A 27,917-nucleotide genomic window follows, 5' to 3' on the forward strand; every position below is an offset into this window, starting at 1 on the left:
CTAGGCTGCCTGAGCTCCCTTAGAGGAAGATAAGCTATTACTCAAGTTTCATAGAGGTCTCCAGGCCAAGGAGCCTGAGGCCAAGAAGCCAGAAAGGTCTGCTGCTAGCTAATGCAGTTTTAGCCAAGATCTGGTTCTCCACCAGGTCTAAAGGAATTATCACATGATTTATATTCATGGCCTGTCCAGTTTAAATTTCCATTGCTGACAGAAACCCCAAGGGACTCACTTGGGGGTGAAGTGGGGAACTGGACTCTGAAATCAACCTGAAAGCAAGGGATGTGACTTTTATTGAGACTCCGCTCTACATCTAACTTAAAGGTTAGGTACGATAGTGTCATTAAGTGATTTTTTAAATTATTATTTTCTCTTTTGTAAACATTTGGGTCTGCAACCTTTTGAATTTCCTTCCATATCCCATGTCTCTGAAGTTGTACACTCCAGATCTAGGCAAATTATTCTTACACGGCCAGGGTTATTTCACAGTTACTACTTACCACTATTGTATTTTCCCAGTTTCAGATTTAAAAACAAGTCATTGCAGTGGTTATTCAGGCATAGCTTACTGTTTACAAAGAGTGATCGCTTCGTTATGCATACCAGTTTGCCCATGTTGTATCTGTACATTATTTTTTCTCTCCATAAGTAATGTGTTTTGTTTGTTCTGTTTGTTATTTTCTTTTTCTTTTGTAGGAATTGGATGGCATAAGTGGTTGAGGTGGTATTGAGGGTCTCTGAAGCCTGTGAAAGGTAGAAACTCAACCATGATTTCTTTTTCAACTCTGCAGCATTCCCTTCCTTGAAGTCTTCATTTTTACATTAGTCTCAGGTAACTTCAATACTTATTTTTCATAATCATGAATAAGTAAAATTTTCAAATATGAAACCTTTTTTTTAGCTGCTGGAATTTCATGTTGAGTTTGTATAATAGTTTCTTTATGTTGTAGTATTTATATCTGGAAGAAACTTGGGATTTAATATTTTTCTTGAGAAAACAGTGTTAAGAGAAATTGATGAGTAATGGTATAGCTTTGGGTTTTAATTTTAGCCCAGGAAAATATGTGTAGCTTATTATATAATCTTAGGTGAAATTTAAGTGGGAAGGTGTTTCCTTCTTTAACCCTTTTTCTCAGCACGGTATGTTGCATTTTTCACCCACCTGTCATCAACATATACATACCCACATTAAATTTTCCAGAATTTCCAGGGAACCTATTTTCATATGTGGGAAAATTAGACCTATTAATCAAATTTAATAGTGTTTGGCATATAATTTTTTAAATGTGAAAAAATATGTGTTACTGTACATTTTGTACATATTGTATGTTTGCCTATGCTAATATAAAGAAGCAGTTGTGTAGACAATTTAATAATCATTTACATTAAGTGTATTTGTTAAAATTTAGACTTGTCTACTGTGACAGGTGCTTAGAAAGGTAGAAATACATTTATATTTATTTGAAAAGTCCATGTAAACAATCTCAAGATTGTTTGGAGCTCCAGAATCATCATGACCTAGGCTTCTTTGTCTTGCTTTGCTGTTCTTAACATGTGGCTTCTAAGAGGGTTACCATCATGTCTACCAGTAAAAAGAAGGAAAAGGGAGGAACATTTTCTTTTCCTATTAGGAGAGTTGTGTATATCATTTCTACTCATATCCCATTGGCTGTAACTGTCACATGACCACAGCCAGCTGCATGGGAGGCTGGAAAATGAGTCATTGTTTGTCTCACTTAATATTTTATTATTGGGCAAGAAGCAGAGAACAGAATCCGGGGGCAACAAGTTGTGTGTCACTGTAGGGTTTGTCAAATTTACTTTCTGTTTATTTAGTTGGACTAACATTAAAATGTAATTTTTATTGTCTAAGACATTAACTTTTGGCCTGTGACAATACTTTAGAAATTGTTCTTGAGTTCTGAGACAGTTTTAGTTTTGTGAATAATCATGGTTCTTTCATTGAATACTGCTAGTCTTGATATCATAAGATGGAATGAGGTCTTAAAAGTTAAAACTGACTTGAGAGAATTCCTCATTTTGTTTCACTGCCGTTAGTTTGAAATAATTTAATGTTTTAGACTCTGAAGGCAAGGATGAAGGCATTGGGTGAGAGAATCTTTTTAGCTACACATAAAGCCAAATGATGTGTAACTGGTTCCTTCTAACTCTAAAAAATCTTTTATTCTGAATGTTTAGATCTCATCAGAACAACTTATTCCCAAACACATTATATACTTTATAGTTTTTGTAGATGAAAAATATTTCATTGTAATTACATTTTATGGTTCTTGTCCTGTTTTAAATATTGTATTTTGAAACAAGTATCAAATATTGTATGTTTCTATTAGAGAATTTATTAAAGGGTTGGAAATTAGTTGTCAGTTTTCCATCATATTTTATGTCAACATCAACATGTGTTAACCTTGGTACCTTTTTTTGAGACGAGATAACAATTAGTTTTGATGAATTTATATACTTGTATAGAGTATTTATATTAAGCCTATTGATTTAACTTTATTAGTAAATGGTTATAAGACATTTTAGGTGTTTTTGGCATTGAAGGAGACGAACACATTTTTAGTTTTATTGTACTTCACAAATAGGGTTTGAACTGTTAATACTTTTATTATGCAAAACTGTAGAAGATTTATAGTTTCCTAATAGAGCAAGTATTTTTAATGTTAATATTTGAATTGTTGGTATTGGCATAAAATGAGGTGGGTGAAACAACTAGATCTAGTAGGATGCAGGGTTCTGTGTTGCTTGGACCTTTTTTACCTTTTCCGCCTCTCTCCCCTTTTTAAGATAAAGTATAGCTGTTTCTCAACAAACAGTTGCCATAAATTTGATGTTTCACTATTTCTAAATATCACTGACTTCTTGTTTCATTGTTTTAGAAGGCTGGTGACAAGTATTTGGAATGGGAAATATGCTTAGGTTCTGCTTTATTTGAGCAGGACATTGGGTATGTAGAGATGCCTGATAACTTTGGCTTAAATATTTATAAATTATTTTTCTGTGGTTAAAAAATGATCTTAGGTTTTTATTTAGTTGTCATATAAAGTGATTTATCTTAGTCTGTAAATTCTCTTATTAAACATCTTTTATTGTTGCTAGCACTAATAAGAAAGGCCATTTTGTTTAGTTGCCATTATTATAAATGATACTCCTACTAGGATGTTTTGAATAGTATCAATTTAAAAATCAATTTACAAAATACACTTTATAGATGCAAAATGGTAGTTATACAAAGGTATATCTGAAGGACTTTCTGAATGTGGAATATCCCTAGATAAGAGCTAAATTTTGTTTCTAAATTAGAGATGAAGCAGTTTTTGCTTAGATCAGAACTATACTTTTGAAGGATGAGAGGAAATAGAAAACTTTTTAGGGATGACAGGTGGCAAATTGTTGAATCTGTGTTGATCATGGGTTTCTTTGTTTCTTTGTAGTACTGATTTGATCTTGAGGCTGACTGATATTAGTATTTCTAATGCTGATATTTGTAAGGGGTAATTTCTCACTGGCTCCTACATAGGTTAGAAATATTAATATCCGAATTAATGTAACTGGCATCCTTCAGACAACAAGGAGTTTGTTGAAAATACTTTGAATCAGAAGTAATTTGTGAAATCTAGCTTTTCTTTTTTTCTGTTTCAGGTTCCTTTGGGTACTTCTCTTTTGCCTATGAGTGAAGTTTCTTTATAGGTTGAATGGGTTCTGGTACAAGGCAGGGTATTATTGATTTGGGAGAATATTTTGAGTTGGAAGTTACTCTTTTTATAGAAAAGAATGATGTTTAGGTCCCTAAGCTTGCCCACTATAATCTGTTTTGGCTTATTTAGTTGAACTTTTACATTATTCAGTAAATGATGATGGAAAACATTACAGCCAAACTCAATAAATAAAACAGAAAAGCAGTATCTTTAAGTGAGAAATATTTCTTTCACACTTGAATGCAGATTTAATTAAAGGTGATAAAGTGGCAGATCGATATTCACATACATTCTGAAGGGGGAAGTATGTGTTTTCAAGAATTTTAGAGGATTAGGGCACAAGTGTTCAAATCTGTTTCCACTTTAAAACTTACAGCCCCTCTTTTCTTTGATGCAGGTATATCTTTAGTTTAGCTCCTACATTTATCAGCCGTATTTAGGATTATTTTTTTGATTTCCAGGTGAAAATGGGAAAGTAAAGGAAAAGGAGATTTTCCTAAATTGGTAAAGTTTTGAAGAAAGAATGGAAGGATTAAGAGGGTGTATGTGAACCCATGAAAAAAGAATGAGGAGAAGGAGAAATTCACTGAGGTGTGAATAATAGGTAGAAGTGGAAAACAGGAATTGTGGAACGTGTCTGTCCCTGCTGCGGGAGAAAAGGGATTCTGTGTCACACAAAATTCTCCCATGTTAGCCATGAGATGGGAGTGGCCAACTAAGGATTGCTTTGCCAAGCCAAGCAGTGGTGACAGGGTGGCTTCAGAGTGGATGGGTGAGAAGAGAATGAGTTCAATGAGTTCTTAGTGTCCAGGGCCTTTTCAAGACAGGAGGTAGTACGGTATGGTAAAAAGTGCATTAAACCAGGCTAGTCTGTTTTCAAATCTCAGTTTACATCCCAGCTGTGTGACTTTGGTTAAATAAACTCCAGTTTCTTCGTGTGTTAAATGGGGATTTACTGTTAGTGTCTTGAGTGTTACATCTAGTAGATCCTCAGCACATGTTAGTTGTCTTTCTTCTCCAGGTTATGATAATCTCTGAATTTCATAATATGGACTTAAACCTATTAATAAATTTAGAAAGACATTTTTCTCATTAATTGCATAGAATTCCCATAAAAAACTCAGTAAGCATTTTAAGTGCCTTGTGTCGTTGATTAAAAATGAGTAGCAATGCCCAACTTGTTCGTATATTATGCTGCTGTTAACTTTGTCCTCTGTAAACAAGCCCAGACAGTCACCTCAGCTGAGAAAATACTTGTCTCAAATGCCCATGTGTTTAACTCCTTATTAAAAGCCCTGATTCAAAGCTTATTTACTTTATTCCAGCTTACACAAATCTATAAAGCTTAGTTTCTGATTGCTTGCACACGGTTGATTAGAAGCATTACATTACAAGGTCCAGCAGGAAGCATCAGCTGCCTCTTCTGGAAGACAGGAGGAAGTGATGGCTGATCGTTTACGTTCTCTTTAAGTACCGCATTGCCATGAGGCCTAAATGATTAGGGATTGCTTAGTCAGCTGCAATTGGATTACTTTACACAGCTGAGCTGAACACTTTTCAGTGCAGAAGGGTGGTGGGGGTGTGTGTGGGAGGGGAAATTGAATTGTGGCCCCCAGGATCCCTGTTACTGTACCTTCTAGCTTCTCTGGTAGAGGGGTGGGGACGAGGGAAGAATGAAACTTGGAGAGGGGAAAAGAAGGCAGACTTGAATAATCTGCTAATGGGGGATTTCAGAGAAATGGCCTGAGCGGGGCCCCTTGCTTGCTGCCTCTCGCTCACTGACTCCGAGCGTTTAGCAGGCTCTGTTCCGGGGCTGCGGAAGGAGTGCCAGCTCTCCTTTAGCTGCAGCAGCTCTGGGGCATCGTTGTCCCTCCTGTCTTGAAAATCAACAGCTCTGTGGTTTTATATTCCTTGTCAGCTGCCCAGGCTTCCTTCACTTACAAAATAATGGGTCGTTATAGGGAGCTCGGGGTGCCTTGCTGCTTATTACTCCACCTAGTCCTTCCTTTTCCCTATTTGACAGAGGCTCCTGGGAATGCAGTTTCGTTGTTTATTCCTTTTTTTTTTCCAGAGCAGCGTTTCATGTAAGTGACCTGACTTAAGCTAGCTTCCTTCCCTCCTCTCTCTATTTCTCTCTCTCCCTTCCTCCCCACCTTCCTTGCTTCCTTGCTTCCTTCCTCTCTCTCTCTCTCTCTCTCCTGTGTAATATTCCTAACTCCTGAATTTCCATTAATTGTATAGACATTTGGGTCAAAAAACAGTTGGCTTTTTGAAGGTTTAGCGGGAAGAAAATTTAAATATTCACATCTTAGTGCAGATTGATTACATCAGTTTCCTTTCTGTACACTCAGCTCATCCTTCCTGAAAATATTGAAATCAGAGAAGTAGCCTGTGTTAACTTTTGAGTGTGGAACCTTTTGCTGTGTTTGGATTTTTGAATGTGTAGTGAAGCACAGAACTTTGATGAGATCATGTAGGAGTTACAAGGCGGAAAGTTGAAAATAGTTAAGTGCGATGAAGAGAACTTCAAGGACAATAAAAACCATTCTTTTGTTTATCATTTCTCTTAGGGTAGCTTTGTCCTTTTCCCTTTTACCATAGGCTTAGTGAAATTAACTTTTTTTTGGTTTGTGGCCTTATTTCCTGTCCAGTTGACTCTGCCCAGACACTGGTTCAGGTATGTCATACAAGTGTGGCTCACTTACTTGTCTGTGTATCTTCTTCTCCTTGATTTTTTTTTTCCCCACTTACTATGTCTTGGAGAACTTTTTACCCAGCACATATAGCTTCCTCATTCATTTTAATGGCTTTGTGTATTCCACTGTATGGTTGACTTAACAGATGTTCTATTAGTGGGTGCTTAGGTTGTTTCCAGTCTTTTTCTATTAGAAGGTCACACCAGTTATCCTTGTACATACATCTTTGGTTAATTTTTATGACTAAGCACATACATAGGATTGTACATACTCCTGGCAGTGAGGTTGCTGGGTCAGTGGTACATACAGTTTTCATTTCGGCAGATATTTCCACAGCTAACTTTAAAACCTTGTCAGAGCATTGATTCATTGATACTGAAATCTGTGTTGATATCTTAGTATTTTCTGGTATTTAAGGGACATTGTCTCAAAAACAGTTTGTAGGCTAGCCAGTAATTTGAAATCTGTGGCTTAATTTGGGTCATAGGAATAAGAAACTATATGTAAGAAAAGAAGAGCGATTCCTTTTTCTGTATATGTGACCTGTTTTCAAGAAGATTTTCTTAGAGGTCAAGTTTGCCTTCATTTACAGTATTTCCACTTCCTGTTTTATTTACTACCTCTGTATTGAGGTGTGGTATCTTCCTGTTCCAAATCCCTCATGCTGGCGCTTTTTTGCACACCTGCCTTTTCCCCCCAATATTCTCTGTCTCCAAAGTACTTTGACTTCCTCAATACTTATTGTTTCAGCCTGATGCTAGGGATAAGGTTAGTTTAAAAAAATTATATTTTTATGTTTGTTTTAATAGGAATATTGCATATTAACACAGTATTATAGGTACAGTTTTAAGTAGTATGCATGTATTAGGATATACTAAATTTTAAAAAATTGATGAAGATGTGTGATAAAAAACATTGGAGATGAGGACCACTGCTTTAGGAAAAATGTAGATGTGGCATTGGGTTAGTAAATCAGTTTCAACTTCAGCTAATTTTTTAAAAAAAGTTCTGTCCTAGGTCAGTTTGTCTAATATCTTTTATTAATGTCTTCTTTTAATAACTACTTCTTTTACTTTTACCATATTCTTTAAAAGCTCCCAAGGGTGGTTTTTTTGGTTGTTGTTGTTGTATGTGGCAATAGCAGATGTCACAGCAGTGAAGGGTGGCTTTGTGTATATGTGAGTCCTTTTTAAGTTCGGGGCTTTCCAAATCCTTTAGGAAAATAGTAAACAGATTAGAAGCCTATAATTGATTTGGTAAGGTTTTCCAAAGAAATAAGCAAATTTTAACCGTAATAGACTTAAATTTCACTTAGTTGTAGGATAGTTTATTCTCTAAGTAATGTGATAGAATATTTGAAGAGGATAGTTATTTGGTGATATGTTTTAAATGTTAGTCCTTTAGACTACTTAAACATTTTGAAAAGAGAAATTAGATTCTTGTTCCTTTGTCCAGTGTGTATTCTGGACGTAACGATACTATCTGGTACCAAGGAAGACAAGATTAGCAAATATGAATTATATTTTTATTTTGTTTACTTTGCTGTTTATGTGAGCTGTTTTTTTGAGCTGTACATTTAAGTAAAGTTTTCTCCCTAGTAACCTGAGTAAATGAAAGAGTATTTAAATTTAAGTAGTGTATTTGAATTTCAGTGATTATTTATTTTACTTCTGAAAGCTGTGATCAAAGTAGTAACCATTACCACCTGATTGATTTGGGAAAGAGGAGACTAAACTGAAACATAGATAATGCATTTCCTAACTGTGGGCCCATCACATTGGGTGAATGTGTGTGTTTATTTTACACAGTCTGATAAAAAACAAACTGTACTAATGCTTTGACGTTCGTTGAGATGAAGTTTCTTTGGATTTCATGATTGTTATGCTAGTTCCTCAAGTAACCCAATGGAGTATGAATTTACAGCAAGCAAAGTTAGAAGGGAAGATTTAATATTGCCCGTTTTTTCTATAATGGAAAAAATAAGATAATGTAATTATTTAATAGTGTCTCGTTCTTATGACCGCTTAAATTTATTTACTCATGTGCAGCTATTTAAGAATATATTAGTAATGAAAATACTTTTCTCCATTTTAACAAATTTGAAAGCATTTGAAAGAAATAAAATTTTATTATAGAAAGTTTTCAAATTAGATAAATGTAAATATGAAAAAAACCTGGTAATTTCACCACCCAGTGGTACTACTAATATTGTTAGCATTTTTAACAAACCTATGTACAAACACATATTTACACACACAGTTTCCTCCATATATTGGGCTATTCCTCAGATTTTCAAATATTTTTCAAGAATATTTTTTGACTATATGGGTTTTTTAAAAAAAAAATTCCAACAGGCTTTAACTTTTTATTGACATATAATAACTGGCAAAAATGTATGCATGTCACAGATGTACATCATAACATTTTACAAAATGAGCACGTCTGTGCAGTCAGCATTCAACTCAAGAAAACCGTTGTCAGCTTCCAGACATTCCCCTTTCCCTACCTCCTATCAACGGCCTCCTCACCCACGGGTAGTCATTTTTCTGATTCATATTTTTAAGAAAAACATTATTGAGATACAAATTTGTGTACAATAAAATCCACCCTTTCTAAGTTTACAATTCAGTGATTTTTAGTAAATTTACAGAGTGGGGCAGCCATTACTATAGTCTAGTTTTAAAACATATGTATGAATATAATTTAACCAGTTTCGTTTTGTTAAATACGTAGTGTAATTCCATTTTTTCACTGTTGAAGTACTTCCATAGTGATATTCCATGCATATCTTCATATGCATTTCTGAGTTCATCAGGATAGGTTCCTGAAAGTAAAATCACCAATTCAAAGAACATATGCATTTTTATGGCTTTTGATACATGGTACCAAGTTGCCTTTGAAAATAGTTGAACTGATATACTCCCACTGTCAGTAGATGAGTGTGTGTCCCCCAGCCGCCTCAACCTTGGATGTATTTTTTAAGAGTTATTATCAGTTTGGTGGATAAAATGTGGTTTTAATGTTCATTTCTTTAATTACTACTGTAAGGGACTATGTAATTTTTCATTGTGATTTGCCTAATACTGTTCTCTCAGCTTATTTCTTATTGTTATCTCTTTTTATTTTTCAAAGCATTTTAGTACATTAAAGGATGTGGATCTTTTTGATTTTTCATAATGAAATAGATTAGGATTTTGTGCCTTAATGTCACAAATAAAAAGTTGTATTTTCCTCTACCAGCCTTTGGAAATTTATCTTGGTGATTTTTAAATTGGAGACAATATTGAATTATATAAATAAAACTTTTTTTATTCAAGTGGGTACCTTTCATAATTTGAAATTTAAAAAATTCAAGTAGACATATAAAACTAATTTATTATGCTTTGTTGCCAAACTTGGTCTTTCTAGGCAGTTATACTTAAGCATGAACATTGACGACAAACTGGAAGGATTATTTCTTAAATGTGGCGGCATAGACGAAATGCAGTCTTCCAGGGCAATGGTTGTAATGGGTGGAGTGTCTGGCCAGTCTACCGTGTCTGGGGAGCTGCAGGAGTCGGTGCTTCAAGATCGGAGTATGCCCCATCAGGAGATCCTTGCTGCAGACGAAGTGTTACAGGAAAGTGAAATGAGACAGCAGGATATGATATCACATGATGAACTCATGGTCCATGAGGAGACAGTGAAAAATGATGAAGAGCAGATGGAAACGCACGAAAGGCTTCCGCAAGGACTGCAGTATGCGCTTAATGTCCCTGTAAGTAATTCCTTTAAAAGACATTACACTTGCTGTTAGAAACATAATTAATTTTGTAGTAAGTGATGCAAGTCACTGAAGAAATTTCAGAAAATGTTTAAAGGCTGAATATAAGTAGTTCAAATGGGTGTTCTTAAGTACATATACTAAATATTGGTAAAAATCATAACTGAAAAGGCAAAATTAAGTTTTTGTATTATATATGTTTTAGAAACTTATCTTTTCTGGATAACTATTTATTTATCAGGATTACTGTTTATTAAATTTTAAATGCTTAATTTTAAAAGATACTTTGTTTTAACTTCTGGATTTCTCCTCAAAGCATAGAAAGATTGAACCTGGAGCATAGCTAAAAAAAGATCATGCACCTTGAGGGTTTTTCCTTCAAATGTAACTCTCAGCAGTTTCCGCCATCTTTGTTTCCTTATCTTTAAAAAATATGTCAGCTCTTTAGTCTTTCCTGCTTACCCTAGATGTCGTAGGTCATCACCTAAGGCACTCTTGCAGGCACCGACAACTTTTTTTTTTTTAATTCAAATGAACACTTATTGGGCCCACATTAAATGGGACATGGTTAAGACATTACGAGAAGCCCCTTCTGTCTGTGTATAATTTCTGCCACTTTATCCTCAGGTGGGTACATCCTGTGTCTCACAGTCTTTGCAGTTATTCAAGCTCCTGTACTGTAATGCTAGGCTTGTTCGGAGGCTCAGAATCTTAGAAAGTTGTGGTTAGCAGAGAGATGGTCACAGCTAAGAGAGAACTGCTTCATTTTCTAAAAAAACACCAAAAACAGTGAGCTGGACTTGTTGCTTCCCATGAAGATGCTGGGCTCATCTGATGCTTCTGTCACACCAGCAGTGGCATCTTCATAATCTTTGTTCCAAAAGTTTTCTGTGGGAAGTGAATCGTAATCAACTCTGGCCTCAGGGACTTCTTCCTCAGAGCTGAGGATGTTTGATTCCACATCAGTAGCTAATGCGAAAGTCTGTGTGTTCTCCAAATACAAGTCAACGGTTGTTTCTGCATCTTGGGCACTGGTCAAGTCTGGTAGGTCGTGGTTGACTGACTGTAGGTCAGTGGTGAATTCTGGGAGTAGTGTGGGGTAGTCGCAGCTGGGGCAGACCAGGCAGAGGGGCAGGGCCCTCATGAGCATGGTGCAGATGCAGGCGGGGCGTGTGGGGGGCCCAAGAAGGTAAGGAGGCCGAGTGTTTTTTGCCTTTTTCTATCTTTATTTTTACCTGATGACCAGCGAAACTACACCTGTGATGTAATCCTCTTCTACTGTTTATGTGATATGAAACCTAGATCCTTTCAGTACTTCTACCCTACTGTGGTTTTTATTTTTTTTGCTTTAGGACCTCCGTATATCCTACTTGTAATATTCCCTTCAGTCATAACCCCTCCCTGTTTTTTTTTTTTTTAATAAATTTATTTATTTTTATTTTTGGCTGCATTGGGTCTTCGTTGTTGTGTGTGGACTTTCTCTTGTTGTGGTGAGCAGTGGCTACCCTTTGTCGTGGTGCACAGGCTTCTCACTGCGGTGGCTTCTCTCGTTGCAGAGCACGGGCTCCAGGTGCACGGGCTGCAGTAGTTGTGACACGTGGGCTCAGTAGTTGCTGCACACAGGCTTCGTTGCTCTGCAGCATGTGGAATCTTCCCAGACCAGGGCTCGAACCCGTGTCCTCTGCATTGGCAGGCGGATTCTTAACCCCTGCGCTGCAGGGAAGCCCCCTCCCAGTTTTTTAACCTAGCTAGTGCTTCACCATCATCAGCCTGCCGCGTCCGTCCAGTCTGGTTTAGTCCCTGCAGTAGGGACGTGTGCAGTGTCTCTCTGGTGGGTTATAGGCTCTGTGAGAGCATGAATTCTGTCTTATTTTCCATTACGTCCCAGGTCAGTTGCCACACTGTGTGAATGACTGGATAACTGCTTACAGTTGTGTTCTAATATGTGTGCTCACCAACTTTTACCTAGTCCATTGCAGTAGCCTTTTCCTTTTTCAGCCTGTTGATGGTGATGGATTACATTAATATTTATTTATTTATTTATTTTTGGCTGCATTGCGTCTTCATTGCTGCGCGAGGGCTTTCTCTAGTTGTGGCGAGCGGGGGCTACTCTTTGTCTCGGTGTGAGGGTTTCTCATTGTGGTGGCTTCTCTTGTGGAGCACGGGCTCTAGACGTGTGGGCTTCAGTAGTTGCAGCACGCGGGCTCAGTAGTTGTGGCTCTTGGGCGCTAGAACACAGGCTCAGTAGCTGTGGCATACGGGCTTAGTTGCTCCATGGCATGTGGGATCTTCCCTGCCCAGGGGTCAAACCTGTGCATTGGCAGGCAGATTCTTATTAACCACTGCGCCTGCCACAGGGAAGCCCTACATTAATTAATTTTTTTTTGAAGTGTACAATTTGATTTTTTTTTCTTATTAGTAGTGTATATATGGCAATCCCAATCTCCCAATTCATTAGTTAATTTTTAAATGTTGGATCAGCCTTGCATACCCAGAAGGAATCCCACTTTGTTGTGGTATACAATTCTTTTTATACATTGTTTGATTCAGTTTACTAATATCTGTTGAGGATTTTTGTGTCTATGTCCGTGAGATAGATTGGTCTAATTTTCTTTTCTTGCAGTATCTTTGGTTTTGATATTAGAGTAATCCTGGCCTCACAGAATGAGTTAGGAGTGTTCCCTCTGCTTTGGTCTTCTGGGAGAGATTGTAGAGAATTGGTATAATTTCTTCCTTAAATGTTTGGTGGAATTCACCAGTGAATCCGTATGGCCTGGTACTTTCTTTTTTGGAAGGTTATTAATTACTGATTCAATTTCTTTAATAGCTATTGACCTGTTCAGATTGCCTGTTTCTTTTTGCGTGAGTTTTGACAGATTGTGTCTTCTGAGGAGTTGGAGCAGCTCATCCAGGTGATCCAGTCTGTGGGCATGGAGTTGTTCATAGTATTCCTTTATTATCCTTTTAATGTCCATGGGCTCCTTGGTGTCCCCACTTTCATTTCTGATATCAGTCATTTATATCTTCTTATTTCCTTTGGCTATTGGCTTGCTGCCTTTTTTTTTTTTTTAAGTATCTTAACAGTTCTTAAGCATACAGTATTACATACAGTGTCAGCATACAGTTAACTGTACTCACATTGTTGTATAGTACATCTCTAGAACTGTTGCATCTTGCAAAGCTGAATCTCTATACCCACTGAACAGCAATTCCCCATTTTTACCTCCCCCCCAGTAAAGCCTTACTAATTTTATAGAGAACTAGCTTTTGATTTTTTTCTGTTGATTTCCAGTTTTCAATTTCTTTGATTTCTGCTCTATTTTTTTTTATTTCTTCTGTTATTTTGGATTTAATTTTCTCTCCACCCATCCAGTTTTCAAAGGTGGAAGGTTAGGTGATTTATTTAGATCTTTTCTAATATATGGAAATAGCATTCTATATAGCATTCAGTGATAAAAATTTCTCTCAGTATTGCTTTCACAGTGTCCCATGCATTTTGATGTTGCATTTTTATTTTCATTTAGTTCATTTTATCTTTTAATCTTCTGAGATTTTTTCTTGATTCATGTGTTATTTGGAAGTATGTTTCATATCCAAGTATTTGGGGATTTTCCAACTATTTTTCTGTTATTGATTTCTAGTTTAATTCTCTTGTGGTCTGAGAGTATGTATTACATGATTTTCTATTCTTTTACGTTCGTGAAGTTGTGTTTATGGCCCTGAATGTCTTCCGTCTTGCTGAAGGCTCCACGTGAGATCAAAAAGAATTAGTGTTGTGCTGTTGTCGGATAAAGTAATCTATTGATTGCAGTAGCTTTCTTATTGGACTGATTGTAGCCTGAGCCTTATCCAGTCTGTGTTTCAGATGGTTTCTATAGTGATCTTTTCAAAATGAGTTTTATACTTATCACTCCCCCACCAAAACTTTTTCAGAGGTTTCTTATTGCTGAACAGCTGAAATGTATTCTTTTGCTTGGGCTGAAAGAGCCTTTGAATCAAGTCTTCTCTTATCTTATTCAGCCCCTGTGTACGGTACTTCAAGCCCCTCTCCCCCCTTCATACTTCCAGTACGTTGAAATTACATTAGTTGCCCAGGTCCAGTATGATTTTTTCTTGTTACTCCTGTAGACGTCATATATACCTGTGATATTCTTTGTTTGGCAGTTACCGTTCTTCACTTCTCAGAACTTTCGTTGGTGTAATTTTCATTATAGTAACTAACTTATTTTTCATTTCTTTGCTTGCAAGACCATGAGGTCTCTTTTCTGGAACCTGTATTTTAACTTTGTGTTCTCAATAACTGGCAGTCAAATATTTTTTGAGTGAAAAAAATTTTTTTAATTGGGAAAAAGTTTAAAGTGAAATACTGTGAGATCCCGAGTTTGCAGTTTAGAGTTTTGACAACTGCATAAACTTGTATAACCCATAAGGCATCAAGATACAGAATATTTTCATCATCCTAGAAAGTTTGTGTTTCTTCCTGGTCAGTCCACTCCACGACAGTTGTTCTGATTTTTCCCTCCATCACAGATTAGTGTTGTCCCTTGAGAACTTCATGTGGATGGAATCACATGTAACTCCTGTGCCCAGCTTCCTTTCCTCAGCATAGTGTTTTTGCAGTTTTCTGTGTTGGTTGGGTGTATCAGTGAGTAGTTCATTGCTTTTCGTTGTTGGTTAACAGTCTGTTGTTTTATTATCCTAAAATCTTGTTTATTTCCCTCTTTACGGTTATTTTCAACCTTTATGAATAAAGCTACTATGAACATTGTTGTGCAAGTCTTTTTTTGTTTCTTTTGGGTACATACATTTTTACAGAAGGTGAACTATTTCTCCTCTGTTTTCATTGTGTTTGATCTAGTGTCTATCTTTGTATCAGTATTGCTCTTTTAAATTAATTTTTATTGGAGTATGGTTCCCTTACAATGTTGTGTTAGCTTCTGCTGCACAGCAGAATGAATTAGCTGTGTGTGTGCATATATCCGCTCCCTTTTGGGTGTCCTTCCTGCAGCAGCATTACTCTTGATTGCTGTGTTTCTGTAGGAATTCTTGAGATCAGGTAGTCCTCCATTTTTGTTGTTCTTTTGCAAGATTGCTGTGACTTGTTCTAGTTTGTTTGCATTTTCATATAAAATGTGGAATCAGCCTTTCAGTTTCCATAAAATGACCTGCCTCGGTTTTGATTGGGATTGTATTGATTATATGTATTGACTTGATGACAGTCAGCATCTAAAAATTAGAGGCTTCCAATCCATGAACGTGTATACTGCTGTGTTTATTTAGCTTTTCTTTAATTTCTCTTAGCATAGTTTTCAGCACAGTTACTAAATATATTTATTTTGTTAACTTTACCCTTCAGTATTTCATGTTTAAGATGTAATTATAAATGGCGTTTAAAAAAATTTCCGTGTCTAATTGTTCATGACTAGAATGTAGAAATGCAGTTGACTCTTTTTATATTGACCATGTATCCTGTGATTTTGTTATATGTGCCTCTTAGTTCTAGTAAGATTCCGTAGGTTTATTCATAGTCCCTATTATCCATGCATTTTACATCTTCCTTTCCAATCTGTCTTCTTTTTCCTTCCTTATTGTGTTGACTAGGCCTCCAGTACAGGGTTGAATAGAAGTGGTAAGAGTAGACGTCTTTGCTTTTCTCCTTATCTTTAGGGGACCACATCCAGTTTTTCACCATTAAGAACTGTTTTTGCTATAGATTTTTCATAGATGGTCTTTATTTCTTAGGTGGAAGAAGTTTTCTTTCTCGTTTGCTGAGCTTTTTTTAAATTGAATGGACGTGTAACTTCATCGATATTTTTTCTTCATCTATTAGATGATCATATGATTCCCCCCCCCTTTTCTTAATATAGTGGATTTATTGATTCATTTTCATATGTTAAACCGACCCTCCATTCCGGGGATAAACCACACTTCGTCATGATGTTTCATCTTTTTTATATGTTGTTGGATTCAGTTTACTAATTTTTCTAAAAGAATTTTTATGTGTGTGTTTATGAGGGATATTAGTTTTCTTTGCAGTCTTTGTTTTAAATATACTGGCCCCCATTAAACATAGGGTAGGAAATAGTTCCTTCTCTGTTTTCTGAAAGAGTTTGTGTAAGATTGGTTTTATTTCTATCATACATAGCTAGTAGACTTAACCAGTAAAGCTAATCTGGGGCTGAATTTTCTTTGCGGGAAAGTTTTTACTTCCAAATTTAATTTTTAAAACATGCAAGGCTACTCAGATTTTAAATTTTATTCTTGATTCAGTTTTGATAAATTATATTTTCAAGGAATTTGTCCATTTCTTTCACTTTTTAATTGAACAAAAATTTTCATATTTTCTTAATTCTTTTATCATCTAAAGGATTTGTAATAATTTCTTTTTTCACATTTGTGATAGTGCTAATCACTGTCTTTTCCTTGATTAATCTGGGTGGAGATTTATCAGTTTTATGGGTCTCTTGAAAGATTAAGGTTTGGTTTTATTGGTCTTGCTATTGTTCCTTTTAACTTTCTTTCATCTTTACTCTCAGTTATTTCTTTCCTTCTGCTTGCTTTATTTTTAGTTTGCTCTTCTTTTCGTAGCCTTTTAAAGTAGAAGTTTAGATGACTGTTCTAGACCTTTCTTTGTTTTTGATGTTAAGCCTTTGAAGCTCTAAACTTCTCTTTACTTCCTTTGTGATTTCTTTTTGACCCATAAAATAATTAGAAGTGTTTTGCTTAATTTCTGAATATTTTGAAAGTTTCCAGATATCTTTTTGTCATTGTTATTTAATCACTGTGGTCAGAGACTGTACATGTATGATTTCAGTCCCTTTAAATTTGTTGAGACTTGCTTTAAGGCCTGCTGTGTGATTAGTTGGTGACTGCTGTATATTCACTTGAAAAGAATGTGGAGTCTGGCAGTTGTTGGGTAGGTTATTTTGTAAATAGCAATTAGGTTAAGTTGGCTAGTTGTGTTCTTTTGTATCCTTACTGATCTACTTGTTCTCCAGCCATTATAGTTTATTTGCAGAAAGATCCAGTTCAAATTATATGTTGCATTAATTGTCGTGTCTCTTTAGTTTTCTTTAGTCTGGGTTAGTTCTTCACTTTAAAAATTTTGTGATCGTTATACTTGAAAATTAGAGACCATTTATTTTGTAAAATGTTGTTCGGTTCAGGTTTACATGATTTTTCCTCTTAGCAAGAGCTGAGTTGTTCTCTTTCACAGGCGTATTGCAAAAAGCGGTGCTGTGTTCACGCCGCACTGCGCTGGGACAGGTGGCACGTGATTTTTATTTGCCCTTCTGATGATGGTTTACTTTGACCTGTTAATTAAGGTCATCTCTGCCAGGTTTGTCAGTGTAAAGTTAATCTCATTCATCATCACACTCTTTAATTTGTTCATTTATTTATTTGTATCACTGTGGATTTAGGAGATTTATTCACTGGGTTAAAATTTGCTACTATGATTATTTTAATGTTTAGTTTAAAATTTGGCCAATCGGAGCCTCTTCAAGCTGGCCTCTATGTTCTTTTGACCTGTCCCATCCGTCTTTGAGCACTTCCTTGCCTTTAGTCATGAGATATTCTAGGCTTATCGTGCTCAGGACCCACCCACCCCCACCTCCTGTGTGTAACCATTTTTCCTTTAACACTGCTGCCCTTTCTCCCCTTCCTGTGCAGTTGCCTTCTTTACCCAGCTCCGGTACTCCAGTGCAGTGCATGCTACCCCTTGCCTCCTGCCTGGGTGCCTTCCTCCTCCTGCATGTGCTTTGACAACCGAGCTGGGTCTCATCACCACACGGATCCCTCCTCATACGCTGTGCTGGGTCTTGTGCTCAATTCTCGGTCACATCCTCACACCGCTTAGTTCTGACACCTTGTTCCAGGTTGCTCTTCTCCCACAGTATATAGACCCTTCTTTATGTTGCTTGGGCTCCCACAGCCCATGCTGAACTGCCCTTTTATCTGCAGAATTTCTCTCTCTTCTTAAACGCTGATATCTTGCTTTGGGCAGCCCTCCCATGCAAGTGCCCTCTTCATCCTGTCTGGGATCTGAAAGGTTGTTCTGCTCCAGATTATGGCTTTAGGAGCAAATGGGTCATGGAGAGTAAGTAGATAGGGAAAGTCAGAAAGGGGAAGGGACAAGATTCATCCTTTTGCTCTTTTTTAAAAAAAAAACTTAAGTTTGAAATTATATAGATTGATAGGAAGTTGCAAAAATAATACAGAGGGGTCCCATGTACCCTTCACCCAGTTCTCCCCAATGGTTACATTTTATATAACTATAGTACAAAATCTCAAAAATCAGGAAATTGACATTGCTACAACATGTCCATTGTTGCATACTTTATCCCACATGCAGATATGTGTAACTGCCATGATTCTCAGGATACTGAACGGATCCATCATACCAAAGGTCTCCCTGGTGCTGCCCCTCTGTAGTCACACCTCTTCTTGTTACCCCACCATTCCTAACCCCGGCTGTCCTACCCTAATCTGTTTTCCATCTCTAAAACTTTGTCATTTTCAGAATATTATATCAGTAGAATCATATAGTACGTGACCTTTTGAGGTTGACTTTTTTCACTTAACATTATGTCCTTATCGAGGGACATTTTAGTTGTTTCCATGTTTTGGCTATTACAAATAAAGCTGCTGTGAACATTCACATGTAGGTTTTTGTGTAACACAGGTGTGCATATCTGCAGGATAAATACCCAATCATGTCCCTGCCACTGGATGTAATCACTCCTGACATTCTGGTGTATGTACTTCAGTACTCCTTTGATATGTGTACCATGCCTAGGATCATGTTGCTTTTTATCTATTCTTTTCATTTACCAGAGTGTTTGAACTTTTCTCAACACCTTATTCTTCTAATACTTCTTAAATATCTGCTTGATATTCTGAATTTTCTTTAATCCGCACTTGAGTCCTGTCACTCCTAATAGAAAATGATAAAGTTGAGTCCCTTCTGAGAGTGAATCAACGAAAAGCTGTCTCACACTGTGTACCAGACAGCAGAATTTAGCGCTTGTGTAACATTCATTGTCTTGTAGCAGAACATAAGAGACACAAGACGTTGTGTCCCTTACTTGCTACCTACGCGTTCCTGCTTGACAAGGCAGAGTGGTGAGGGGCAGGTCCGGGGATCACGAACGTCCATTTCTGAGTTACAGACCGGACACTGGTCCCCCTGAGGGTGAAACTTACGCTGCAAGGCCGTTCATCCTTTCTGGATGGTGTGCTGAAAGTCTTTTGAAAATAGGTATGGAACATATTAATGGTTTTTTCCTTTTATTGTTCATTCACTTGAAAGTCACAAAGAACTTTATTTCATATTGACTTTTTTTGTTGTTAATTCAAAACAGTTGAGTTTTGTGTTTCCTTAAACTGTTAATAACAATTTAGGTTCTGTAGCCTGTGTAAACTCCCTATTGTTTTGTGACACTTGAAGTAAAAGTTCTTCATTTGTGATAACTGCTGGTTTTCAGGATTTATCTTGAGCTTACTACTCTAACTCAGTCACCCAGCATCAACTCTGTGACTCTACAGTCAGCAGCAATCTGAGGCCAACTTTTGAATGTCTGTAGTTTGCTCATTAGAACTTTGTTTTCTAATATGTTAGAAATTTAAATTAAAATGAACTGAAACTAATATTTCAGGTTCCCTAGTTGCAGTAGCCACATCTTAAGTGCTCAGTAGCCACAAGTGGTTAATGGCTTCTGTATTAGCATAGATAAAGAATGTTTCCATCATTGCAGGAAGTTTTATTGGATAGCACTGTGCTGGAAAGCTTCTCAACTCAAAAACTAAATTAATTTCAGAAATTTGAAAAAAAAAGGTAGTTGGTTTATCCTTTTAATTCTTATACTCATAAAAGAGGGATCAGGAACTTCATGGTTTATATTTTTCCAGTTTGATGTCAGGTATGTTGAAGAGTAGAAGACATGTTTGTATTGACAAAATGGAGCAAATTGTCATTTGTAATGATATAGCCACATTTGTTTTCTAGAAAGCTGTTGGATTGTACTTGAACGAAAGGATTTTTATATATTAGGAACTATAAAAAATCATGTTCTAGTCATATAATGATATAATGAAGTGTAAAGTATTTCAGGTATTTACAACTCCTGAAAAAATATACTTCAGCGCTCGTGTAGTTTTTATTTTAGTCATGAATTTCTGTGCTATAAAACAGCATGAATAAAATTGGAGACAACCTTTTATGTATTTTATATTTATGATTATTTTGTTTAATGGCCCAGGAAACTCAAGGCTTATTTGGCCATTACTGTAAGACCTCTCTTTTGTTTTTTAGTTTTAAAATGGCCTTAAATCCTGTCGTTAGTTTAAGGAGAATTGTATAGATATTTCCCCAAATACCTCTTGCTCCAGTCAGTAAAATTCTAATATGCTCTTGTTAGGAATTTGAGTATATGTCCTGTAATAAGTGACTTTTCCTCTCCTATTTAACCCCCCCCCCCAAATAATTTTATCCATTATCAGTGATTTTTAAGATACTATTTTGGCCACCTGTTTTGTACTGTGTTTTAGTCGCAGAATTATATTACATTCATTAGTAACAAACGATCTTTCACAGTCCTCCTGGAAGTTGACAAGTCTGTTTAGCTATTTAGAATGTGTTTCTCTTCTCTGGCTGACTCCCAGCTTGTTATCCCTATTTCAGTGTGTACTTTTTCAACAAAGTTATTACTTGTGGCCAGTTCTTATTACTAGTGTACTTCTTTTAAAATTCATTTGAGGGATTCAGAAGTAATTTTATGTTCATTGGCTCTTGGGCCCTTGTCTTCAGAGGCCATTGCATGGGCTTTTATTGGGTCTCTGTGCTTTAGGAAGTACTCCCCCCCCACCTCCCATTCAGATGCTTTTCACTTCAGCATGCTCTTCAGATGTCATTTTCAGAAATAGATTTATTAGCGGAGCACATTTTAAAGACAATAGATGGTAATTTATATCAGTCCTCTAGGGTATTTTTTGGTTTGTTTTGTTGTTTTTTTAAGCAAAATTTTACTCACTTGTATGGCTTTTAGAAACTGTCCTATTTGATAGGTATCAATAATTTAGCAGAAAACATGGAGTGAGTAATCTTGCTTTATGGTTTTTCCTGGTGAGAGTCATATATTGCTTATTGTTATTGATTTCAACTCACCTGGTATGTAGATGAATCAGGGTATCTCTCTACTAGTAGGTTGTTTTAGGGAACTAACTCAGAATGGTCTGTTTTTCAGTATCCTCCAGTGCTCGTAAAGTTGTTGGACTCAGTTTATCTTTTTCTTTTCCCTTTAGGTGGACATAAATTGTTAATAAAAGATTTGTTTCTAGATTCTTTAATAACATAGCCAGTCTCCTGACCCTTTTCATGTGATTCTGTCTGATCTTTGATATCTAATTGCTTGATCTGGAATTGTGAGATAGTGGTACTGAATGAGACTGACACTCTTTCTTAGATTAAGTAGTGCCCAAATTGGAAGTCATTATAGACAAGGCTATGATAGGGTCAGTCTAACTAGATCAATCTCAGAGATGTCTACTTTGAGTTTTTTTGTAATTGTTTGATGGAGTTTATTATAAAAAAAGGAAAGGACTACATAGTTACTGTAAAAATCAAAGTAGTATAGAAGAGAACAAAGAAAAAAGTAAAAGTTCCTTGTTTTCTACTCTGATTCCCAAGAGATAACTGCTAATACTGATAATCCTGGCAATTTTAAATTTATAGACAAACATACAGAATGTGTCTGTATTTATTTCTATGTAATGTGTTCTGTAAATATATATATCTTATGAAAATAAACATACATTTTGTTTTACACAAACTAGATAATGTTATTTTTGTATACTTTTGATATCTCATTAAATCTCATTCATTTAATATTTTGTAGAAATCTGCATGTTACTGCATATAAAGCTTGCTTATTTATTTTAGTGAATGATTAAATGAAGTGCCTTATTTTATTTAACCACTCCCCTGTTGATGGATGTTTATGTTATTACTAGATTTGTTTGAATGAAATAACGATGAAAGCATCATGCTTGTATATATAGATATCTTGTACCTATCTATATATCTACATATTTGTAAAGCTCTTTCTCTAGGTGTATGTCTTTTCATTGAAATACAGCATTCATACAGAAAAGTGCACAAATTGTAAGTGATGAATTTCCTCAAAAATGAACACACATGTGTAACCACTTCCCAGATTAAGACAGAACATTATCAGCATCCCAGAGACCCTCCCCTTTTTGTATCCCTTTTAGTCACAACCCTCCTCTAATTCCTAAAGATGACCCCTACCCAAACACTTTTATCATGGTCAGTTAGCTTTACCTAACTTTGAATTCAATATAAATAGAATTATGTACTGTCTACTCTAATGTCTGATATCTTTGCTTTATATTTTTATGAGATCTATCCATGTTATTGCATGTAGTAGGTTATTCTCATTTCTGTATAATTGTCAATTGTGTGAATATATCAAAATTTATTCATTCTAATGTATCTAATACACTAGCCATCTTGTTTCAAGATGTTGGCTGTTCTGAAAAGTGCTGCTGCAAATAGTTTTTTTGTTAGTTTGTTTTGTTTTGTTTTTGGCCGCAATGAGTGGCTTTCAGGATCTTAGTTCCCCACCAGGGATCGAACCCTGGCCCTGGCAGTGAACGTGCCAAATCCTTAACCACTGGACCGCCAGGGAATTCCCTGCTGTGAATATTCACGGATGTGTCTTTTGGTGCATATATGCACACTCATCTCTGTTGGTTATGTGCTTAGGATTGAGTTTCCTGGGTATGCAGATGTTCAGCTATAGGAGTTTCTGTCAGAAGTTTTTTTCAGTGGTTTTGCCAGTTTATACTTCTTGCTCTGTGTTCTTGATACCGGTTATTGTCAGGACTTTAGTTTTAGCCATTTTGGTGGTTTGGTAGTATTCCAGTGTGATTTTTTTTTTTTTTTTTTTAGGTTGCATTTCACTGATAACTAACGAAATTGAGTGCCTTTCATGTTTACTGACAGTTTGGATACTATTTTTTTGTAAGGTACATGTTCATCTTTTGCCCATTTTTTTAATTAGGTTCTTTCTTTCTCTTACAGATTTATAGTAGTTCTTTTTTAAAAAACTAGTTAATTAATTAGTTGGCTATATTGGGTCTTCATTGTTGCAGGCAGGCTTTCTCTAGTTGTGGCGAGAGGAGACTACTCTTTGCTGCGGTGCAAGGGCTTCTCATTGTGGTGGCTTCTCTTGTTGAGGAACACAGGCTTTAGGCACCGCACCATGGTGGGCTTCAGTAGTTGTGGCACATGGGCTCAGGAGTTGTGGCTCTCAGGGTCAGTTGCTCCGCAGCATGTGGGATCTTCCCGAACCAGGGCTCAAACCCATGTCCCCTGCATTGGCAGGCAGATTCTTACCACTGCACTGCAAGGGAAGTCCCTGTAGCAGTTCTTTATATGTTTGTTGGATGTGTATATATCAATTATCTTTTCCACTCTTCCACTCTGATTTGCCTTTTTATTCTTTTGATGAACAGAAGTCAGTGTTAATGAAGTTCAATTTATGTCTTTTCCTTTTGGTGTTTTGTATGTCCTATTTAAGAATTCTTTGCCTGCCCCAAGGTCATGAAGATATTTTCCTTTGTTAACATCTAGAAACTATGGTTTTCCTTTCTCATTTAGATCAACAATCCATTTGGAATTGATTTTTGCTGATAATGTGAGATAGGGATCAAGATTTACTTGATGGCTTTTTCTTTTTTTTTCTAACTCACCCATCGAAAGTTTTTCAGTTTCATTTTGCTGGCTTAATGTTTCAATTCTTAGAATAACTTAATATATTAAGATAATAATAAATAGATTTTTCTTTGATTAATACTAGGGATTTGTACTAAGACTGGACTTAATGTCTTTTTAGGATTATACAGTAACACACGTTTTGTTAGAAAATGTAAAAATTTTAAAAACTATAAAGAAGATAATAAAAATTGCTGTAATCTTACTACTTTAGGATAATTACTACTAACATTTTGTTGTTAGTATTTTAGTGTTTCCTTTTTTTGTTTTTCTGCTTATGTATTTGTGTGTTTGTGTAAAATTTGCTGCATATGTATTTGTGTTTGTGTAAAATTGTAAGAATTTATTTATCAACATATCTATCTATATTTATCATCTAACCTTAGACCATGAGCATCTCACTGGGTCGTTAATATTATTCAAAAGTAAAATTTCTAATTACTGTATGTCATATAGCTGCCTTGTGATTTATCTCACTATTTCTTTACTGGGTATTGAGACTGTCTGCACTTTATGATCATAAATAATATTGTGATGTTACATGTGGACATTGTTGTCATGTGAGGTGATTTCTTCAGTATAGGTTTCTTAGGATTCTTGACATATATTGGTCAATTTATGGTCCACAAATATTGATCAATTTATTCTCCCTCTAGTAGTGTATGAAATTCCCAACTTAATGTCTTTGTAAGTGATCTAGAGTAGGAAATCTGAAATGTAATTTCCAGATTTGTATGTGATATTGAGAAAAAAGAAAAATAACTAGGCTTGGTCCTGGGTTGGGAGTGCAGGTGAAAATTAAAAGATGTCTTTACATGGGAGACTGGAATATAATACAGCATATTGAAGGCACGGGGAAGAAAAGAAAGGCAGGGAACTTGGAAGGAGGTTCTGATGTGAAAAAAGGTTTTATTTTTAGCAATACTGAGTTGTAGATAATAGAGTGTCTAAGTGGAGATGCTCTGTAGAAATTAGGAACCTTCTGTGTATCTAAGCAGGTGCACATCTGCAGTTGTGTAATAGTAATTAATAATCATAGATATTTATTTAGAACTTGAACGTTTTCAGGGTGATTTTTATGTAATCTCATTTGATTTTCTGATGTGTGTAAGCTGCATGTTATTACTATCACTGATTAACAGATGAGATGATTATGATGAGTGGCATAAAAAATCAGCTATATATTGCTGTATGCTGTAGTCAATGCTTTACATATATGCATAGTCTCTTTTAACTCTACAGAAATTCCGTGAGGATCATTCCCTCCATTTATAGGTGAAGAAAGTTCCAAATGATTACGCTTTAGTTGTTTAGCCTCACACTGCTGGTATTATTCTTTGGGATTAGATTATATTTCTTTTAACTCCCAGCCTATGCTTTTTTTGTTTTTCCATACTACTACTGGAAGCCAAGTTCACCCAATAACAATTGGAAGAGGCGGAATTGAAACTCAAGTCTTACGCTTCATCTAAATATTGTTGACATTTTGTCCACTTTGGTTTCTTGTTTTAATTTAAATTTTTAAAAAAATTTTTTATTGAGGTGTAGTTGTTTTACAGTGTTATGTTAGTTTCTACTGTACAGTGAAGTGGAGCTCCGAGTGCTGTACAGCAGGTTCTCATTAGTTATCTGTTTTATACATATTAGTGTATTTGTCCACTTTATTAAAAAAAACTTATTTCCTTTCTCTAGAACCACTAAAAATTCTTTCCACATTCTGGCAGCAACCCAGCTATAGTTTATATAAGGAAGAATGAGATATGTTTGTGTAAATATCATTTTAAAATAAGTTTGAATAATTTAGACTTATTGAGAAGCAGTTATATCAATAGTAATGGAAATAACATTGGACTAAGGTATAAAATCTTGGTTTAAGTTCTAGTGTTGAAATCTAATAGCTTGGGTAAGACACTTATCTCTGTGAGGTTGTAGTTTCTTTATTGGTAACATGAGGATAAAAAATAATTCACAGATTACAGAAAGTGGAATCTTGTTGCTGGATTTGGAAGACTTGGATGTAAATTTTTGTTTCCCTTCTTAGACAAATAACCTTTCTTGGCCTTAGTTTTCTTATTTGTAAAATGGGATGAAAATGCTAACTTCATAGTCTTACTGTAGGAATAAATGCAATAGATTGTACCAGATGGAGACCATGGGCACCCCTTCCCTCCCTGTACACTCAACCATTGTATCCTTAGCACCCAGGACAGTGCCTGGCACATAGTAAATGTTAGATAAATCTTAGTTACCATGCTGAGGAGGAATCACACATTTGTAGAACACCACGTAAATGCTGTTTTTTTTATTTTTGTTTTTTAAATTGAAGTATACTTGATTTACAGTGTTGTGGTAGTTCCTGATTTAAAGCAGAGTGATTCAGTGGTGTGTGTGTGTGTGTGTGTGTGTGTGTGTGTGTATTCTTTTTCATACTCTTTACCATATTCTTTTCCCTGTGCTATACAGTAGGATCTTGTTTATTTTATATATAGTAGTTTGTATCTGCCAGTCCAAAAGTCCTAATTTATCTCTTCTCCACTCCCTTTCCCCTTTAGTAACTATAAGTTTGTTTTCTGTGTCTGTGAGTCTGTTTCGTAAATAAGTTCATCTGTGTCATATTTTAGATTCCACATATAAGTGATATCATATGGTATTTGTCTTTCTCTTTCTGACTTGCTTCATTTATCATCCATGTTGCTGCAAATGGCATTATTTTATTCTTTTTTATGGCCGAGTAGTATTCCATTGTGTATATGTATACCACATCTTCTTCATCCATTCATCTGTCTGGGGACATTTAGGTTGCTTCCAATGTCCTGGCTATTGTAAATAGTGCTGTCATGAACATTGGAGTGCATGTAGCTTTTTGAATTATTGTTTTCTCTGGATATGGGCCCAGGAGTAAGATTGCAGGGTCATATGGTAGCTCTATTTTTAGTTTTTTGAGGACCCTCTGTACTGTTTTCCATAGTGGCTGCACCAATTTACATTCCCACCAACTGTGTGGGGGGGGTTCCCTTTTCTCCACACCCTCTCCAGCATAAATGCTAAGTATTTTTAAAAACAGCTTTATTGAGGGTATACTTTAAAAAACCCCTGCACTTATTAAATGTATACAATTTGATACGTTTGGGATGCTAAGTATTTTTGTAGTTAGAAAAATTGTAGAATAGTGTTAAAAAACTTTTTATTATGAAATAATTTTAGATTTATAAAAAAGTTGCAGAAATAGTACTGAGTTCACATAAACTTATCACCCAGCTTCCTCTAGAATCAAAGCTTATGCAACCTAGTACAGTTATCAAAACCAGGAACTTAATGTTGGTAAAATACCGTTAAACAAACTACAGACCTTGGTTGAATTTTATCTCTTTTTATCCTAATGTGCCTTTTCTGTTCCAGGATTCCATATTATATTTAGTTGTATCTTCTAGAGTCTCCACAATTACATGACAGTTGTTCAGTCTTTCCTTATCTTTTATGACTTTGATAGTTGATGAGTATTGGATAGTTATTTGCAGAATGTCTCTTAATTTGAGTCTGCCTGGTGTTTTCTTTTTCTTTTTTTTCTTTTTAAAAAAATATTTATTTATTTATTTGGCTGCCCTGGGTCTTAGTTGCGGCACGCGGGATCTTCATTGCTGATTGTGGGATCTTCAGTTGTGTGGCATGTGAACTCTTAGTTGTGGCATGTGGGATCTAGTTCCCTGACCTGTAATCGCGCCTGGGCCCCCTGCATTGGGAGCTTGGAGTCGTAGCCATTGGACCACCAGGGAAGTCCCTGCCTGATGTTTGCTTATGATTAGATTGAAGCTTTCATGTTTTTGACAAATTCCACAGAAATGTGGTGCTCTTCTCAGTGCATGATATCAGGGAGTATAAAATGTGGAGATATGTCTTTATTACTGGTGATATTGCATTCTCAGTACTTTATTAAGATGATATCTGCC

At 35.9% G+C, this 27,917-nt stretch overlaps 1 protein-coding gene across 15 annotated transcripts in view; it reads left to right on the forward strand.

Moving 5' to 3' along the window:
* The window catches only part of ZNF148 (zinc finger protein 148), a 122,939-nt gene that overhangs the window by 37,082 nt on the left and 57,940 nt on the right, over window positions 1-27,917 (forward strand). For 13 of the 15 annotated variants that reach the window (XM_057739968.1, XM_057739967.1, XM_057739971.1 and 10 more), the window contains 2 exons: window positions 694-829; window positions 9,821-10,169. In XM_057739968.1, the coding sequence (XP_057595951.1) occupies window positions 9,837-10,169 (333 nt within the window). In that variant the 5' untranslated portion in view covers window positions 694-829; window positions 9,821-9,836. The remainder of the gene's footprint in view (window positions 1-693; window positions 830-9,820; window positions 10,170-27,917) is intronic. The other 2 variants (XM_057739979.1, XM_057739980.1) reach the window with 1 other exon arrangement.

Source organism: Hippopotamus amphibius, chromosome 6 (genome assembly GCF_030028045.1).
Source record: "Hippopotamus amphibius kiboko isolate mHipAmp2 chromosome 6, mHipAmp2.hap2, whole genome shotgun sequence".
Lineage (NCBI taxonomy): Eukaryota > Metazoa > Chordata > Mammalia > Artiodactyla > Hippopotamidae > Hippopotamus > Hippopotamus amphibius.